This window comes from Eulemur rufifrons, chromosome 19 (genome assembly GCF_041146395.1).
Source record: "Eulemur rufifrons isolate Redbay chromosome 19, OSU_ERuf_1, whole genome shotgun sequence".
Classification (NCBI taxonomy): Eukaryota; Metazoa; Chordata; class Mammalia; order Primates; family Lemuridae; genus Eulemur; species Eulemur rufifrons.
In genome coordinates, this window is record NC_091001.1 from 48,292,741 (window position 1) to 48,312,244 (window position 19,504).

Consider the following 19,504-nt stretch of genomic DNA (forward strand, 5'->3'; position numbering starts at 1 on the left):
GATTGGGTCCACGAGTTCAAGGTTACAGTGAGCTATGATTGTGAACTCCAGCCAGGGCAACAGAGCCTGTCTCTGAGATTAAAAAAAAAAAAGAAACCACAAAACAATTAACTAAGCAAATAAAAAGAAACTTTTAACTTGCTAAAGGGCAATATTATAATAAGAATAAATTATTTTATTTATATTTTAGTTCTAAAATATTCTTATTTAATACTGTTATAACATTTTCTTAAAGTTAGGAGTTTTTCCCCACTTCTCTGAGTTTCTACTGTCCTAAATACCCCTCCTTTCTCTATACTACCCAGAGGCAAGCAGAAAGCCTAAAAGGGATGTATGGGAAGTACAGGAAAGGGGTACTGTAAGTTAAGAGGTGGGGGTGACCAGCTAGAACTACCAGGGAGTCTGGGAGGCTCAATAAAGACAATATACTTTAGAATAAGTACATCACATATACGTGTAATTCTCAAGGATAAAAAGAAGAAAAAGTTGCAAGAAAGCAAGGGCGAGTTTTAGTGGGGCAGGGGTGCAAATGGGGTACCTTCTCAGTGATGCCGTTGAACTTGGCCAGGATGTTGAAGAGCGGCACCTGGGGAATGATGAGCTGCTCCTTCTCATCCTTGTAGAGGGGGGCGGTAGGAAGATCCAGCGTCAGATACATGAAAGTGGACTCCACCATTGTCTCCTGGTACTCGTCATTATGGAGCAGCTGCTCTTTTTCTTCTGCTGGCTAGAAATGAGGGAGAAGAAAAAGAAGGGAAGGAGTGTGAGCAGCAGAGAGGCCAACATAGCTGGAGAGAAGCGATGTTTCGGTTACACTGACATTTCCTTCATCTGAAGGGAACAAAGAGGATGCCTGAGAGTGTGGGCAGTTCCGGGTACAGCAATATCACCTGGATAGAGCAATTCAAAAACCCACAAGTTTCCTTCTTCAGAGGTTCTGCTTATGCACCAGACTATCTAAAAAGCTCTTAGACTACCTAGAAAGCTTAGCTGAGCTTTCTGAAAAACATACCAGCACCACCCAGTGGCCAGACCACTTAAACCAGCAGGCTTACATCCAAGCACTCACTCCCAAACTTAAAGTGTACTGCCATGGCAGGGACTCAAGAGAGCTGCCACTCAGCTGGTGCCTTTAGGACCTCTTCATGGGGCAAGCAGCCTTGTCTCTCCTAAGTCCCCTCAGGCAGCATATATCAGTCCAAGACCCAGGCTCAACTAACTCACCAGATCAGGATGAGGAAGCTTTTTAGTGAAGATCCTCATGGAACCCTGGAAAACGTCAGTCACAATAGCTGCACAAACAGAAAGCAAAATGCAAATTCTGTGAGGTTGGAAAGCTCGTCCAAAATACATTTCCACCTTCTATATTTCTGAAATAAAACAGCATCTTCCAGCATAAAACCCAAAGCTCTCACTAAGCCAGAAGTTTCCCTTTATAACATATACCACCAAGGTACCTTTATAATTATCTGTGTAAATAATTATTTTCTGTCTCCTCCACAAGCATCTTTTGGCCCTCCAACACAAGGCCTGGCCCATAAGAAAAAAAGTCTGCTTGAAATGAATGAATGGTTTACAGAGCCTGGAGATACATGAATCCCAAAAAGTTCACAGGCAAAACGGCACAGCCAAGGAACTTCCCATAGCCATACACTGCCTGCACGCAGAGACAATGTCCAGCCTGCACTGGACACACAAGGAAAATGGGCCAGAACAGAACCAAAGCAACAAAACAGAAAGCACAAGCAGGTTCTAGAATCCTGACAGGACACAAGTTAGAACTCAGAGGTGAGCACAGGCTGAAGACACCTGGTAGGAAGGGCAGGGCCACCTAGTGGAAAGAACACCAGGCCACAACCCCATGTCAAGATATCGTCAAAGCCATCAGAAAACAGAAAGAAAACTGCATTGGGTCTCCAAAATGATTCACCTAGCTCTGAAGTCTAGAAGCTAATAGTTATAACTGGCATTCATGAAAAATGTCCAACTACTGCTAAGCCAATAGGGATGCTGAGGGATGGAGGGACAGAGGGATCCCAGTCTGACAATCTGTGGGAGGCCAGCCTCATCCCTCCAGCTAGAGGCTCAAGGTGAGGAAGTAGCTTTCTCTGCTTTAACCTTCAAGCCTTTCTAACTTGCCTAACAAGCCAGGCAGACCACATTAACTCTTATGTTGGCAGGACACTAGGAGTCTACAACATGCTGCCCAGCCTCTCGGTTTCAAACTGGGTCAGGATTTCCAGGGCACAATTATATTCATTTCTGCTTATTAAAAAGATCACTAAATCTGTTTAATCCCAGGAACAAAGGTACTTTCTGGTGATGTCAGTGGTACTGGCTTTCTAGTTTTTTGTCAAGCTCCACAGATAAATTTGTTTAGGTTTTTAAAAGAAAACTGAATTGAAGAGAGTGTAAGAAGCAAATAATAGGGTAGGCGGTATGACTCTGCAACACAACACACAGATGACAGAAGTCTGGGGATGCTGGTCTACAGAATGAAGCCAGGCTGTGGCCTGACTTTGGGTCCCTCCCACCTATCCTGCTCTGTCAAGATGACTTCCCATGACCCCTCTGTATCCCTATGTGCCAGGGAGAGTGAGTACCTGCCCTGGCTTCCCCACCTGCCGGCCCCTCTACCTGGACCGCTCTTCCCTCAAATTTGCTTGTGACAAAGCCATGCCTGTCTGCCAAGACCTGCTCAAGGCCAGAGCTTCTGCCATTCTTTCCCCAGTTGACCTCCAGTGATTCTGCTGGGCCTGCAGGGCACTTTGCTCTCTCTCCCGTGTAACCACACACTAGAGGTTTCTGGGTCTGCCCTGGAGGGTCCATTCTGCAGCATGTTCTGACAGTGGAGCCTGTGCTTCTCTCGAATCCGTGCAGGTCAGCAGGATGGCGAGTGAGGCTGGGCGTGAATAGGCTCACATGCTTATTCACTTATTGAGCACCTGCTCTGTGTAGGGCTAGGGTTTTTGCTCTCCATGCCTCTGTGCATGGTGACATTGCTGCATTCATGTGGAATGCCCTGGGCTCTCAGAAACAGAAGACCCCAATTACCAGAGGCTTAAACCAATGGGGGTTTATGGTGGTCATACAGGGAGGGGTCTGGAGGCAGGCAGGACTGGCTCATTCTCTGCTCTTAGCAGACTGGCTTTAGACAACATGTTCAAGTTCAAAGCAATAAGTGGGGAAGAAGGATCCAGTGTCAAGCTTGACTTCCCAGAGATCCTGTGGGCATTCCATTGGCTGGCTCAGGTCCCATGGCCACCCCCAGTTGCAAGGGAGTCTGGAAAAGGGATTATTCTCACCTGTGACGAAACAACTACAGCTCCTCCCCCAAAAGAACATTCTATTATTAAGGAAGTAGCAAGAAATGGGTACTGAGCAGGCAACTGAGGGCACCAGTGTGGCACCCATTCTGCAGATGGGAAGGCCAAGGCCAAGCAATGAGAAGGACCTCACAAACGGAACTGAAATTCTTTTGCTCCCCCCACCCCTTTTTTAACAAGAGATAGGGTCTCGCTCTGTCGTCCAGGTGGGAGTACAGTGGCACGATCATAGCTTGCTCAAACATCAAGCTCCTGGGCTCAAGCAATCCTGGCTTGGTCTCCGGAGTAGCTAGAGTCTATCAATATGTACCACCACATTCTGCTAATTTTTTTTGTTTTTTGTAGAGACGGGGGTCTCACTGTGTTGCCCAGGCTCAAACTCCTGGCCTCAAGCGATCCTCTCGCCTCTGCTCCCCAAAGTGCTGGATTACAACCATGAGCCACCATACCCAGCCCCATTTATTTATTTTTTTTTTTTTAGAAGACTCAGACCCAAGTAACCTTGGATCTGAGCCCCATGCCCATTTATTTTCTATTTGTAATATTCATGGAGTACAAGTGCAATTTTGCTACACTGATATATTGTATTGCGGTGACATCAGGGCCTTCAGTACATACATCACTGAAGCAAGGCACGCAGTACCCACCAAGCAACCTCCCATCATCCACTCCCACCCCTCAGGTCTCCATCGTCCACTGTAAGGGAGCTAGAATTCTAACTGGATCTCCTAATGCCAGGGGTGGCCATTTTCTAGCACTTCACTGCTCTTCATCTTACTCTCTGGAGCCCAAAAAAGACCAAGAAGGAATTATTCATATTATTCATTCATTCATTCATTCAAAGAAACCTGCTGGTGCACACCTATGCGAGCACTCATGCCAGGCACTGGAGACACAAGGGCAAATAGAGCCAGGCTCCTTCCTCAGACCTCCCAGTCCCGGGGATGAGCTGAACAGGACTGTCTAGAACCCAGCAATATGTGTCCTACAGGTCACTCAAGGCACAGGCGTGGGGCCCACAGGAGCTGAGGGACAGGTGAACAGACTGTCAAATGACGGAAAAGTTAGGAAGAGGCATCCAGCAGCAAGTGCAGAGACACAGCTGACACCCTGGGCTCTGTCCCCAGTATTGTGTGTGTGAACTCACTTAATCCCCAAAATAACCCTGCACCACAGATGCCATTCTCATTCTTCTAGGTATAGATGGAGGAAACTGAGGAACAGAGAAGCTAAGAACTGGACCAAGGTTACACAGCTAAGTAGCCTGAATACAGGCAGCCTGGCCCCAGAGGCAATGAGCTGCAAGTCACCAGCAGCATGCAAGCAGAAGGCCCTCCATCAAGGATGCTGAGTACCAGGCAATAAAATGGACAGAGGGACTCCAGCTGACACCGGGTGGGTGATGGATGTAGGGGTCAGCTGCCATGCTGCCACAACCCTGGGTGTCTGGCCCCTCTTGCGGACACATAGGCTGATGTTGTTTTATGTCTTAATTAAACAGAGAGGAGTTTAATTTAAAAAAACCAAAAAAACCAAGACCATTGGGCAGCCAGGCACAGTGGGTCACGCCTGTAATCCTAACACTTTGGGAGGCCAAGGCAGGAGGACTATCTGAGACCAAGAGTTTGAGACCAGCCTGGGCAGCATAGCAAGACCCCCATCTCTACAAAAAAGAAAAAAAAACTGTTGGGAATATAACCATAGTCTAACAAAAAATATGAAGAAGGGCCTATTCAGAAAGAAAACTTAGCCTGGGTATATAATAGATACTACTCCTCCCCGCACATGCACACAAAGATAAACAGTTAAGAATAAAAGGATGAGAAGTTGCAAAGTTTTTAAAAAGACAGCAAACAAGAAAGAGCTCCTTTTTACAAGTAATGTAACTTACTCTTCTTTTTCTTCTTTGTGCCCCCTAGAGCTGAGTGCAGAGCATTGAGAAACCAAGACAGAAAGTCAACTCCGTCCCCTAGAAAAGAAAGAAGGGTGGACATGTTGAAGCTGGAGGCGTGAGAGCAACCCAAACCACGTGCTGGGTGAATGACTCCACATCCCTGGTTTTCTTCCTTCCTCTCTGGCCACACCACGCTATCCTCTGTGCATCCTCCTCTATCTGATCAGTAAATGCTGGCACGCCTCAAGGTCAAGCTCTTACACTTCCAACCTATCCTCTCTCCCTAGGCTCTATGATCCATACTAGAACCTTCCATCATCATCTCTACCCCAACCTCGTATCTCATCATCCAGTGATGACCGAAACAAATGAATAATGATCATCAATATCTACTTCTCCTGAATAAGCTCGGACTTCCTTCTTCCCTTCTCTAGCTTATTCCTGTCTTGCAGGACGGCAATTTTTCCTACCACCAGGACCGAAAGGCATCTAGGGGCACTGAGAGCAAAGGGTTCTGGGAACAAGCATGTGGGCAGCACTGCTAATGCATGAAAATGCTGTCTAAGGAGCCTGCGAGATTATTCCTAAACCTACTTCCCCACTAAGATTTGCTTCTATTTACTTCCTCTTTGCTCGCCCAACTAAAATCCCAAAGACTAAAATGTCTTCCTTAACTTCATTCCTTAATCCTAAAAGCCTCTGACAGTCTCACAAAATGACTTTCTTTTTATTCCCCTCACATAGAATGCTTTAATGTGACAATATGCTATCACAGCAAGAACCTCTTTGTACATCTAAACACTAAGCAACCGATAACCTGCTAGGTCTCAGAGATTAAGGAAACTATGTCTACTTGACAACAAAACTATCACACCTAACAGTGGCTATGATGGAAGAAACTGGGTAAGTTTATTCGTAGGGCACCCTGATTTTTCTGCATCTCTACAAGCAATTACGCTGTAGCTTTCCAATGTTGTCAAAAGCTAAAAGGCCTCAACTCTATATCCACCTCCAGGCCAGGAGTCATCTGTGGAGCACTGTGAATGCTGACACTGAACCATCTACCCATGGTTCACAAAAAATTCATTCTCAACAAAAATTTCACACCTTGTTGCAGCCTTAATATAAAAACCTAGGATCTCAGAAAGTTGATCCAGAAACAAAAATGTCCCTATAAACAAAAGATATCCTAGCCACCCTAGCTGTTGGAAATCCAATAGTCCTACACAGCACAAAATCAGGCTGCCACCTGTTCAGAAGGGTGAGGAACTCAGATTTTACTGGCCATACTGTAAACTACTAAACACCATCAACAGCCACACTCAAATGGCTTAATAACTTCTGTTCATTTGGGAATAAATCATGGAGTTTCTGATCAATATATATTATCCAATCCAAACTGTATTTTATTTCCTACTACCCTAAAGCCCCAAGGGTCCCATGGGCCCCAAATCCTACTTTCATTCCCCCCATTTCTCCTTTCCTTAAGTACAAGAGACTCTTAAAAGCTACTACTAAACTCCCCTCTAAGCCACTCCTCAGCCAGAATATGTTTTAAAACATAAATCCAATGTCACACTTTTGCTTAAATGCCATCGCTAACTCCGACTGTTGTCAGGATATAATCCAAGCTCCTTACAGTGGTATCTGGTCCCTCCCACCAGACCTCCAGCTCAGCTCTCCAATGACCCCTGGAATCCAAGGGTCCAGCTACATGCAGTCTGTCTGTGCCAGGCACCTCCCATTTCTACCCACTGTGCCACCACTCCTGGAATACCCAGGCCTGACCTGCCTCTTCCTCTACTTAAAACTCAGGGGCTCATTCTCCACTCTGACCTATGTCCCACATGTTCAACTGGGGGGGTCCTTGCTCCATGCTCCCTCCCATAGCACACTCTGTCTCCTCTGCCACAGCCCTTAACACCCTGTGATTACTTTTTGACATAAATATCTTTCCCACTAGACTGAGAGCTCCTCAAAGAGAAAAATCATGTTTCTTATCCCTGCTCCAAAACCTGGGACCATGAATAAATATTGACTAAACTGGCATGGATGCTACAACATTCAGGTACAAAGAGTTAGTGTCCATTTTACCCACAAGGCAATAACAAACTGGGTTTGGAGAGATGAAAATGGTCAAAATAGTTCATTAGAATAGCCTAGTGTGGGACATGACAAAATGAGCAGCATAGGTGACAGGGCTGGTGCCTTTCCCAGTTGCCTAGTTTTCCCCTGAGCCATACAGCTTAGTTTACCAAATAAGATAAACTTTCTGTTCAGCTGGAATCTCCTGCGACTCTGAGCAGGGCCATACTATCTGCTGGACATTCACTTTTGGCTATTATCAAGATGCATTGCACAAGGCGGGTGGATCGTTTGAGCTCAGGAGTTCGAGACCAGCCTGGGCAACAGCGAGACTCCGTCTCTACTAAAAATAGAAAGAAATTAGCTGGACAACTAAAAATATATAGAAAAAATTAGCCAGGCATGGTGGCGCATGCCTGTAATCCCAGCTACTCAGGAGGCTGAGGCAGGAGGATCGCTTGACCCCAGGAGTTGAGGTTGCTGTGAGCTAGGCTGATGCCACGGCACTCTAGCCCAGGCAACAGAGAGACGTTCTGTCTCAAAAAAATTAAAAAAAGATCCATTGAAAAGTGAAAATAAATTTGCTCATCAAACTAGTTTTGTTGTCCTGAAGTCAGAGGAACATGAATGACTTGCTCCTTACCTTGTTTAGTGATCTGAAAAGTCTTCTTGCTGCAAAGGACAACAGCCTGAAGCATCTCATGGGGTGAGACATGTGCCTTGAAGTTCCGCGGGTTCCAGAGCTTTCTCATCAACTCCCCAAAACGCTGGACCAACAAGAACATGATATCCCCGGGAGGACGCTTGATGTTCTTATAATTATCTTCTTCCAGGAAGTAGTTCCGAAGAGGAGGAACATTAGACAGAGCCTAAAATCAAACACGCTGATTAAACCAAAGTCCCTTTGCAGGACCCCTTAGAACCAAGCTCTTCCAACTAAAGTTCTTCTAATAGAACCTTGTGATGTGTCTGTAATGACCTTAAAGAGTCAAAGTAAATGGACCCTCAGAGAAACCTACCCAGAGTTCACATTATAGAAATACCCTTCACATTGAGTTTCACATGAAGGACAATTCTATACATATTTTGCTGATGTAGATATCATAAAGAAGTTAAAAAATAAAAAAAACTTTAAATCCCTATCCACTGACCAACTTATTTAATAATTTTCTTTTTTAACTCTAATTATGCCTATGACAATATTTAAATTCATAAGGTACTTAAGGCTAGACATTCAAATACTCTTTTCGTCATCATCCATTTTGGTTGAGGAGAAGATAATTATCCGGAGAACACAATTTCTCCATCTCTCAACTCCACATTAAAATAATATGAAGCCCGGCACGGTGGCTCACACCTATAATCCCAGCACTTTGGGAAGCCAAGGCAGAAGGATCACTTGAGGCCAGGAGTTTGAGACCAGTCCAGGAAACATAGTAAGAATCCAGCTCTAAAATTAAAAAAAAAAAAAAAAAAAAAAATTAGCTGGGCATGATGGTGCATGCCTGTGGTCTCAGCTACTCAGAAGGCTGAGCCAGGAGGATCACCTTGAACCCAGGAGTTCAAGGCTACAGTGAGCTATAATTAGACCACTGTGCTCCAGCCTGGGTGACAAAGTGAGACCCTATCTCAAAACAATAATAAAATAAAATAATATGAAAATCATCTGAACAAAATTTGATGTTTTCCTATAATAAAGCCATACTATTGTATATAAAAGTGAATGTACTCTGTTATGATGAAAAATAGTCAAAAGATTTAAGAGAACAAAAATAAATTCTACCTCATCAAGCAAAAATATAGGCCAACTATATCATATTAGTTTCAGAAAGAAACACATACTCATTAGTCCAAGCTATAAAACTGGGAGGGGGACCAAAGACCAGACACTAAATAAAAATGCAGTATCAAGAAGTCCTTCCCAGGCTGGGCACAGTGGCTCATGCCTGTAATCCAACCACTCCTGGAGGCCAAGGCAAGAGGACTATTGAGGCCAGGAGTTCAAGACCAGCCTGAGCAAGAGCAAGACCCTGCCTTACGAAAAATAGACAAATTTGCTGGGTGTGATAGTACGTGCCTATAGTTCCAGCTACTTGGGAGGCTGAGACAGGAAGATTGCTTGAGCCCAGGAGTTAGAGGTTGCTGTGAGCTATGATGACGCCACAGCACTCTAGCCTAGACAACCAGAGTAAGACCCTGTCTCAAAAAAAACAAAAAACAAAAAAGAAGTCCTTCCTGATGGGTTCATGAATCCTTGCCAAACCTGTGCTTACCATGAACACGTTTCTTCATTGAGGAAATCCATTTAGAAAGCAGGATAGAATGGTTTCTGCTAAATACAATAAATCTAGGCATCTCTGGAGAACACAACTCAGATCACAGACAGCACCATAACCATAGAGGGAATTAGGAAAACCTCTACAAGCTTAGCACAGCTAAAGAAGCAAGGACTTCCTGCTTAGAGAATAATTATTAAAAAAGAGGCCACGCTTGGTGGCTTACGTCGGTAATCCTAGCACTCTGGGAGACGGAGACGGGAGGATCACTTGAGCTCAGGAGTTTGAGATCAGCCTGAGCAAGAGAGAGACTCCGTCTCTACCAAGAATAGAAAAAAATTAGCTGGGCATGCACGCCTGTAGTCCCAGCTACTTGGGAGGCTGAGGTAGGAGGATCACTTGAGCCCAGGAGTTTGAGGTTGCTGTGAGCTAGGCTGACGCCACGACACTCACTCTAGTCTGGGCAACAGAGCAAGACTCTGTCTCAAAAAAAAAAAAAAGAAAGAAAGAAAGAAAGTTACTCTCATAAAGAGAAGAGTATGGATAAAATTTACCCTAATTCTCAGTTATCCACCTTGTAGAGAGAGGCTGCTCTCTGGCTTTAGCAGTAGGTATCCTCAGAGAGGAATTATCAAGCCTCTGGATGGACTACCTGGTCCATTCAATCCTATTTTAGCGGAAAAATCATCACAGATAGTTCATCTGCTTATTTTTGTAAATAAAAGGACCTTTCTATGTGAACTAAAGTTCATCAGAAAGGCAAGATGTTTAACTTCCCTGACCAAATCCAAATCCTATCTGACCATCTTAAAACAGTTTTCACAAAGCCACAAAAGGCTGTAAGAGGCACGGTCTGAAAACTCTCTCCACCTACAAATTTGACCTTTCCAGGGAACTAGGAATGATACCAACAATAGATATCAAATCTAACAGATAAGCTTTTATAATTGTTTACTCAATTCTTTATGGCAAAAATACCATTTAAAAAAGTTTAAAGGCCAAATAAGAGGCCGGGCGTGGTGGTTCACGCCTGTAATCCTAGCACTCTGGGAGGCCGAGGTGGGCGGATCGTTTGAGCTCAGGAGTTCGAGACCAGCCTGAGCAAGAGCGAGACCCCATCTCTACTAAAAATAGAAAGAAATGATATGGACAGCTAAAAATATATATAGAAAAAATTAGCCGGGCATGGTGGCGCATGCCTGTAGTCCTAGCTACTCGGGAGGCTGAGACAGGAGGATCGCTTGAGCTCAGGAGTTTGAGGTTGCTGTGAGCTAGGCTGACGCCACAGCACTCACTCTAGCCTGGGCAACAGAGTGAGACTCTGTCTCAAAAAAAAAAAAAAAAAAAAAAAAAAAAAGGCCAAATAAGAACTGGATGATAACATATATAATAGATAAAGGCTAATATCTTTATTACATATTTTATTTATTTTTGGGGGGGACAGGGAAATGGGGTACCCCAGGAGCATTCCTGGAGAGGGTGGAGCATTCCCATCCCCCGGGGCAGGAGCCATTATGAATTTCTTAAAGCTCAGTAAAATGAACCACCAATAAGCACATAAAGCCCAACAACTCATGAAAAAATACATAAATAACCACCTTTAGAAGTGATACAAAAAATGTAAGTTTAAATGGAGATACCCATCAAGATAGAAAAAAAATTTTTTTTAATGGTAACAGTGACAATGCAAGATGAAAGAACACTCCTTTGCATTGTTGGTGGGTTTTTAGGTTGCTACAAACACCCTATAGCCTAGAATCTAGGCCCTAGATGCATTAATACCGGAATAGGTGACAGTTAAATAAATTATAATTCATCAATAATGTCTAGGCATTGTGGCTCACACCTATAATCCTAGCATTCTGGGAGGCTGAGGCAGGAGGATTGCTTGAGGTCAGGCATTAAAGACCAGCCTGAGCAAAAGCGAGACCCCGGCTCTACTAAAAATAGAAAAAATTAGCCGGGCAACTAAAAATAGAAAACAAATTAGCCGAGCACAGTGGCGCACGCCTGTAGTTCCAGCTAGTCAGGAGACTGAGGTGGAGGATCACTTGAGCCTGGGAGTTTGAGGTTGCAGTGAGCTATGATGACACCACTGCACTCTAGCCAGGACACCAGAGTGAGATAACTATCTCAAAAAAAAAAAAAAAAAAAAAAACCTTTTAATTGAAAATAAGACAATTGTGGCTTTCTGCTTTTCCCATTTCAGGGTATAAGCACATGGGCACAAACAAGATATCAGATGGCCAAATCAGCAAACGGCAATCTACGCCGTTAAAAAAAATCCCACATCAAGCCAGTAACACAGATTCTATTCCCTTATTCCCTGGATGCTCTAGAGGCCCTGAGTCCAAAGGCTGGAAAAAGCCTCACCATTTGACAGCAGCCCCTTGAGCAGACACAGAAATACTCATGTGGAACCCTCAACAGGACTCAGTATCTGGGGACCTTTTGACTGTACTCTACAAGAAGGCAGTAACTTCTTGACCAATACATAATACTGTTTCTGGGTTACCCTCTCTCCATCAATGTTCCTGTCTTGATCCTACCTGAAGGACAGCATTGGCATAGTCATTGGCCTTTATGTTATTCAATCCCACGATACCCGGCAGGTAAGTGGTACCATCATATGCCCGGGATAATTTGGCTTGCTTGTCCAAGTTTGCGATTTGCTGCTTTGTGAAAGTGGGCTTCAACACATACTGTAAAGCAAAAGAAAATTCAAAGTTGTTTTAGAGCTATGAACAGAGCTCCTAAGATATATCTAGAACTGCAATTTCTGCAAAAACGAAAACCACTTTCTTTGGTCATGAAAGTCCCACACCACACACCCAAAAAGGGGCCCAACTAAAAGGTATAAAGACCAAAGTAACATGGGTAGGTTTTCTCCACGATGCTAACCTACAATGGGATCTCTGTGTGTAACCCCTAATCACTGAATCCCAGGTCTTTCCTCAGACTTCAGGTATGGTCACCTCCATGGTAACTACCAGAAACTATGGGACACTCAAGCCTCTGAAGGCAACAGGAGTCTAAGTCTCGGGTAGCAGGAGAGCCTCCTCCCCTCTGAGCCGGTCTGAGGATCTCCATGATGCCCTACGACTGGAGGGACAGGATCAGACTCTTCCAGCCACAGAGTTATGAGAGTCATTATGTCACAGACCAGATAGAGGTCACCACAAACTTGCTTTGAAACCTTGAATTTATGGCAGTTTCTCCCCGTAAATACTGTCTGTAACTATTTTAATTTTAAGTATTAATAGGCCTATAAAACTCTTAAAAACAGAATAAGCAGTATTTCAAAGACTCTGGACACCAAGCTTTCTTTAAAAATAAATTGAGTTCTCAGCACCATAAATATGCACCACTTGCTGAAAAGGAAAATAAAAATCAACAGTCCCACTCTAATCAAAGCCCAAGAGGACAGTCCACGCTCTCCATTTAAGTATAGTGATTGCCTCTTGGCACAGGTCACAAACTGTAGCCCACAGACGGGATATGCTGGCCATTGTGGCTACTTCATATGTCAGAAGTAGCCAGGAGCCAGTATGCAGCTCAGTAGCTACTGTCCCACGCCAGGCCCAATTCAAGTCCCTACCTCAAAGGGTGGAAGGATAACTTATTCCACAAAAATGCTTTAATCCTGACTACAAAGAAGCCATGTTTCTTCAGTCCTAGCCCTCAATGTCAAAAGCAGAAATAACGGGTAGGTTGAAGACCACAGGCCGCCATTAGGAACTCTGACCTTCTTACGTGGTTTCCCTGGTTCCTCCCTAAGGTAAAGCAGCCTCTCCAAGCCCAAAGGGACTGAGATTTTTCCCTGACCTTGGGTGGGGCAGCTCCCCAGGAACCCTGGGAAAACTCACAAAGAACTGGCCCCAACCCAGCCCTGTTGGACACACACCGTGATATCCTCCAATGAGGAATCGATGATCTCATAGTTGTCTGGAAGGCAGTAAAACTTGAGGGTGTGGAGGTTGAGGAAGACATGGTGGCTAAACTGGACACTGTGGATGTAGGCATGAGACTTCAAACCCCGGCCTGCAGAGGAGGGAGAAAGGCCGTAGCACAGATCAGGTTTGTTATTTTATTATTTTCTACAGGAACATGTTAACATCAGCAAAAACAAATATTACTCCACTCATGAAATGAATCTCCCACATGAACTGCTCTCATCACAAAAATTAGCAATTAGTTACTTTATTCCCTAGATAGCATGAGATATTGATTGGGGAAACAAATTTCAACATGAAGTATATGTAGACTAGTTTCATATATATCAGAAATTTGAAATATGTATTTTATATATATATATGATATGTACACATACATACACATATACAATACATATCCTGTGACGGTCCATCAGCACTGAATCCTGAATTTCCAACTACCCACATTCAGGACAATCCTGCACCAATGTAACTTTGCTCATGTTGCCACTCCTTTCTGGAATCTCTCTCCCTTAACCATTCAAATTCTGTTATGACCTGCTAGTTCACTTCATCTTCTCCATGAACTCAACAAAAACACTCCGGTTAACATTGATCTTTTGCATTTGAACTCCTACTGCCCTTATTTCTACTCAGTACCACATTCAGCAGTAATCTTTATAAATTTGCTGATTTTCTTTGTGTCAACTTTGACTCCTTATGAAAACAAAGAATGTAGTTCATCTCCCTTTTGAATCCCCCACTATACTATGTACACAACAACTGCTTGGTCTGATGAACTGAAATAATAAATTTTCAGAAATGAACAGAATTAAAGTCTTTAGAGCAAAAGGGTTCTCAAAAAAAAAAAAAAAAAAAAAAAAAAAAAAAGATGTGGCTAGGCGCGGTGGCTCACGCCTGTAATCCTAGCACTCTGGGAGGCCAAGGCGGGAGGATCACTTGAGATCAGGAGTTCAAGACCAACCTGAGCAAGAGCAAGACCCTGTCTCTACTTAAAATAGAAAAAAATTATCTGGACAACTAAAAATATATATAGAAAAAATTAGCCAGGCATGGTGGTGCATGCCTGTAGTCCCAGCTACTCGGGAGGCTGAGGCAGGAGAATTGCTTGAGCCCAGGAGTTCAAGACCAGCCTGGGCAACACAGTGAGACACTGTCCCAAATAAATAAATAAATAAACAAAGTTTTTAAAAAAAAGAAACCCAGAGTCTTTGAGATCATAGTCTTTCACACAACTAATTATTTCTCCCATTCAGATGTATTCTGATTTTGACCAGAGAACCCCCTATTGGTTTTCTAAGAGTATTTCAATTTACTGGAAACAAAGATAGGGATTATTAAACATGATTCCTGAGAACAGCTTACTTTCTTTAAAAAAAAAAAAAAAAAGGTCTCCCCAGAGTAGATCTGCAGCTAGCTCTGAAAACTTGACAAGTTTATAATTCATAACATCTATTTACCCTGAAAGTACTTGCCACACACCAGACAGGCATATGCATTGATATGCGAGAGGGAGATAGAACACAGCTTCTCAAAGTCGAAATCCAGTACACTCCTAAAAGAACCAAAACAGAAAAACAAACAATTAATAGGGATGGATATGTAGGAGGGCACCCAAATGAAGCAGTGTTGGCTCCACATTCCATGTTACACAGCATCCTTCAGAGAAAGGTTCAACAACCATATATATACTGTGGGAGCAATGCTAATTCCTCACCTCCACCCACCACACCCCAAAGCAGTGTCGAGGTGTCTCCACCAGACACAAAATGCCCATGAGCCTCTTTCTCGTTGGTATTAATATTTGTAACCAATCAAGCACCTTCCATTGCAGTGACTTTCTCTGGAGGAACAGCTATAAATCAGACTTAAGCAACAGGGCCCCAACAGCATTCTAGGGGTGCTAGGACATAAAAAAGAGCAAATAAATTCTTTCATAAAAGAAAAATGGGCCAGGCGAGATAGCTCACACCTGTAATCCTAGCTCTCTGGGAGGCCGAGAGGCAGGAGGATTGCTTGAGGTCAGGAGTTCAAGACCAGCCTGAGCAAGAGTGAGACCCCATCTCTACTAAAAATAGAAAACTTAGCCAGGCATCGTGGTGTGCACCTGTAGTCCCAGCTACTCAGGAGGCTGAGGCAGAAGGATCGCTTGAGCCCAGGAGTTTGAGGTTGCTGTGAGCTACGCTGACGCCACAGCATTCTAGCCGGGGCAATAGAGCGAGACTCTATCTCAAAAAAAAAAAGTATTTTTGTCAATAAAAATTAATGGGAAACCTAAAGAATTTTAGGGGAATACCTACAAATAGATCTATTTGTTCAAGTACAAAGTAATGGTTTGTGAGTGCTAGAAAGTAAGGGACAAAAACTTTACTTATACTGAATCCACAGATGGCAAAGGGACTTTTTCTCAAATACTAACTCTTAATGAATTGGTAATGATTCCATAGAGTTGTACTGTCTAATAAAGGGTCCACTAGACACAAGTGGCTATTGACAATTAAATTTAAAACACAGTCGGCCCTGGGCAGGGCACAGTGCCTCATGCCTGCAATTCCAGTGCTTTGGGAGGCTAAGGAGGGAAGATCTCTTGAGGCCAGGAGTTCAAGACCAGCCTGGGCAACATAGTAAGACCCCATCTCTAGAAAAAATAAGAAAAATTAGCCAGGTGTGGTAACGCACACCTATAGTCCCAGCTACTCAGGAGGCTGAGGTGGGAAGATTGCTTGAGCCCAAGGTTACAGCAAGCGATGACTGCTCCGTACTCCAGCCTGGGCAACAGGGCAAGACTTCATCTCTTAAAAAAAAAACAGTCACCCCTCAGTATCCACAAGAGATTGGTTCCAGGACCCCCATAGATACTAAAATCCACAATGCTCAAGTCCCTTACGGTTGGCCCTCTGTATCTGTGGGTTCCACATCCCCCAACACAGAGTATCAACCTTAATTATATAAAATTTAAAATTCAGCTCCTCCGTTGCATAAGGCACATTTCAAATGCTCAACAGCTACATGGGGCTTGTGCCTACCACAATAAACAGCTCTTATGGAGAGCAATTCCATAAGTGCAGAAAGTTCTACTAGACAGCATTATCCTAGAACATAGGTTGAAAAGTGTTCTAACATGCCATCTGGGAATCAGAGAAAAGACCATGGTGATAAGTTAAACCACTTCTGCTTTCAAACAAATTTTTGTGTTTTTTCTGCTGAATCCCAGGTACTTAGAATAGTATCTAGTACAAAGTGGGTACTCAATAAATATTTAAATTTTCTGCTGTTATTTTAAAGACACTATCCATCCCATTATTCCAACATACAAATTCAAAATGAGCTAAAAGCTCTTCAAGCATGTGCCCACTGTTGAACAATATGTGTTCTGACACTTCTACAATATGTACTTCTGCCACTTTAAATTGACAGACAATGGTTATTAAACACAGCAGGAAGCACAATTTTCTGGGGAGTAAGCTTTAAAAGGGGTAAAATTTGTGAATGTGTTGTTCAATGTACCTCCGGCATAGATCCCCTTTTTTTGTTTTTTTTTTTGCTACGCTCAGCATCTCTGTCCTACTGACCTGTTAATGGTATCCAGGTACGGGCAGTGGCGGCTCCTCCGGTCCTCAGAATCCTCTCGGCCATTCTTTGCTAAAAGGAAAATCATCACAGGCTTTGAAAATGGGAAACCTGTACTCAGGGTCAACTAATAGTATAAACAAACAAACAAAGAAATGGAAAAAACTAATCAAGATGAGCGATTTTAGAGGTGGTAACAACATCCAAAAAAACTCCACTAATGGAACAAGGCCCACACTGGGGTAATATATCTGGTATACATATAACTAATGAAAGTTTTGTTTGCATGTTACATAAAAAAATCCCATGCAGCATGAAAGGTACCATGAAATATGTCACAGATACTAAGATAAACTGAATGTAATGTGCCAGTACTGCACAGTTTAAAGAAGATTGTGCATGTACATCCTTAAATCTACCACTTGTTAAATAGCATGAAGGGTCTGAGATTTTACCCTATTTGCAAGCTAACAAGTTAGCCTGCCACAGTTTCATGGTTGCTGTTGGAAGACATGTGACTACTGGGTCTGAAACAAAAAATAGTTTATTACAGCACTAGCAGTAACCAGAACACAGCATTAGTGCCAGTTCCTCAAGTCCATTCTCACAAGGCAACGTGAAAACAATCCATGCATACAGTGGCTTGCCTCACAGGCGAGAGGAACCCTAAGCTTAGAGAACCTGCATCTTTTATAACCGGTTGTGGGCTTTCCTCCCCTTTGCTTTGTAGGGAGACACCTTCTCTGTCTTCCAAGGCTGTTCCTTGAGAGGCAGTCTGGTAGCAGTATGTGCAGAAACTCCAGATATCAAAAAAGAATTGCCTCCTGACTTTATTCAGCTTAAAAAGTGGTATATGACCAGTACGTTACTGCAGGTGCCAAGCGCTCGGACTCTCCACTCTGAACAGTCTGATTCCAGAAATTACAACAGGACACCACACCTTAGAGGGTTTTGTAAAAACGGAGGAAAGGAACACCTGTAAAATAGCACTAACGTAGTACTGTACTGAGATAGCACAGCGTCGTGTTAGACATTCGATACAGGAAGCTGCTACTGTTACTGTTAGAAATATCATATGCCAATGAGTCTAGATCCTTCCCCCACTCCCAGTCCCCTAACGCCCCACCCCTGCTCCAGCAAGGAAACAGCGGAAGGCTGGAGAGAAAAAAGGACACGAAGGTGGAGCTCGTACCCAGCCCAGCCCGGCCCCTCGCACCTCGCACCTCCCGCTCAGGCTCCGAGTCCTCGTCGGCCTCACGCTCCCGCTTGACCCGCACCGCTGGGAAGGCAGGCGTCGGGGCCTCGCGTGCGCTCGCCGGCTCTACCTCTCGCTTCACGCGCACCGGGCTGCTCCGGGAGCTCGCTGTCTCCAGCTCCCGCTCCCGATCTCGCTCCCGCTTGACGCGACCCGAGCTTCCCCGAGACTCAGACTCGCGCTTGCCGCGGGTGGAACCACGAGACTCCCGCTTGGACCGGCCTGACATCTCCACTACCGGCCGAGCCGCCCAGTACAAGCGCCAGGCACGCTGGAGAGCGCGCAGCACACGGCCAATCAGGAGCGGGCCCAAAAGCTACGAGTCGCCATTGGGGACAAATCGCGCTGCAGGAAATTTATGAGAAGTGCCATTTCTCAAGGGGGGGGGAGGGGGCCCTGGCCGCTGCGTGCGCACCTGAGAGCCTTCTGTGGGCCTACTGCTACGTTACACGGCATTTCCAGCTTAAAGAGACAGGAACCTTTTACAGGCTATGGAGCTTTCTCCATAAAAGAAGCTGTGTCGTTAGGCCCCAGATTTCTTCAAGGTAATTTTGCCTCGACACAAAGACAAATCTCGCATGTTCTCTCTCATATGTGGGAACTAAATATTAAAAATGATCTCATGAGGCCGGGCGCGATGGCTCACGCCTGTAATCCTAGCACTCTGGGAGGCCGAGGCGGGAGGATAGCTTGAGGTCAGGAGTTCGAGACCAGCCTGAGCAAGAGCGAGACCCCCGTCTCTACTAAAAAAATAGAAAGAAATTATATGGAGAGCTAAAAATATATATATAGAAAAAATGAGCCAGGTGTGGTGGTGCATGCCTGTAGTCCCAGCTACTCGGGAGGCTGAGGCAGGAGGATTGTTTGAGCCCATGAGTTTGAGGTCGCTGTGAGCTGGGCTGATGCCACGGCACTCTAGCCCGGGGAACAAAGTGAGACTCTGTCTCAAAAAAAAAAAAAAAGAAAGAAAGAAACAACAAAAAACGATCTCATGGAGACAGAGTAGAATGACAGTTACCAGAAGCTGGGAAGGGTATCAGGGAGGGGGGCATAAAGTGGGGATGGTTTATGGGTGCAAAATTATATTTAGATAAAATGAACAATATTTGATAGCACAACAAAGTGACTATAATCAACAATAAGTT

The 19,504-nt window shown here is 44.2% G+C and overlaps 1 protein-coding gene across 1 annotated transcript in view; it reads right to left on the reverse strand.

The window, feature by feature from the left end:
- Positions 1-18,635, reverse strand: part of USP39 (ubiquitin specific peptidase 39) — a 30,446-nt gene extending 11,811 nt beyond the window's left edge. The window contains exons 1-9 of the mRNA XM_069495213.1: positions 18,321-18,635; positions 17,107-17,176; positions 14,995-15,089; positions 13,486-13,622; positions 12,131-12,283; positions 7,949-8,174; positions 5,218-5,295; positions 1,225-1,292; positions 539-727 (exon numbers count right to left, since the gene is read on the reverse strand). Of these exons, the coding sequence (XP_069351314.1) occupies positions 539-727; positions 1,225-1,292; positions 5,218-5,295; positions 7,949-8,174; positions 12,131-12,283; positions 13,486-13,622; positions 14,995-15,089; positions 17,107-17,176; positions 18,321-18,588 (1,284 nt within the window). The 5' untranslated portion in view covers positions 18,589-18,635. The remainder of the gene's footprint in view (positions 1-538; positions 728-1,224; positions 1,293-5,217; positions 5,296-7,948; positions 8,175-12,130; positions 12,284-13,485; positions 13,623-14,994; positions 15,090-17,106; positions 17,177-18,320) is intronic.
- Between the last annotated feature and the right edge of the window lie 869 nt (positions 18,636-19,504).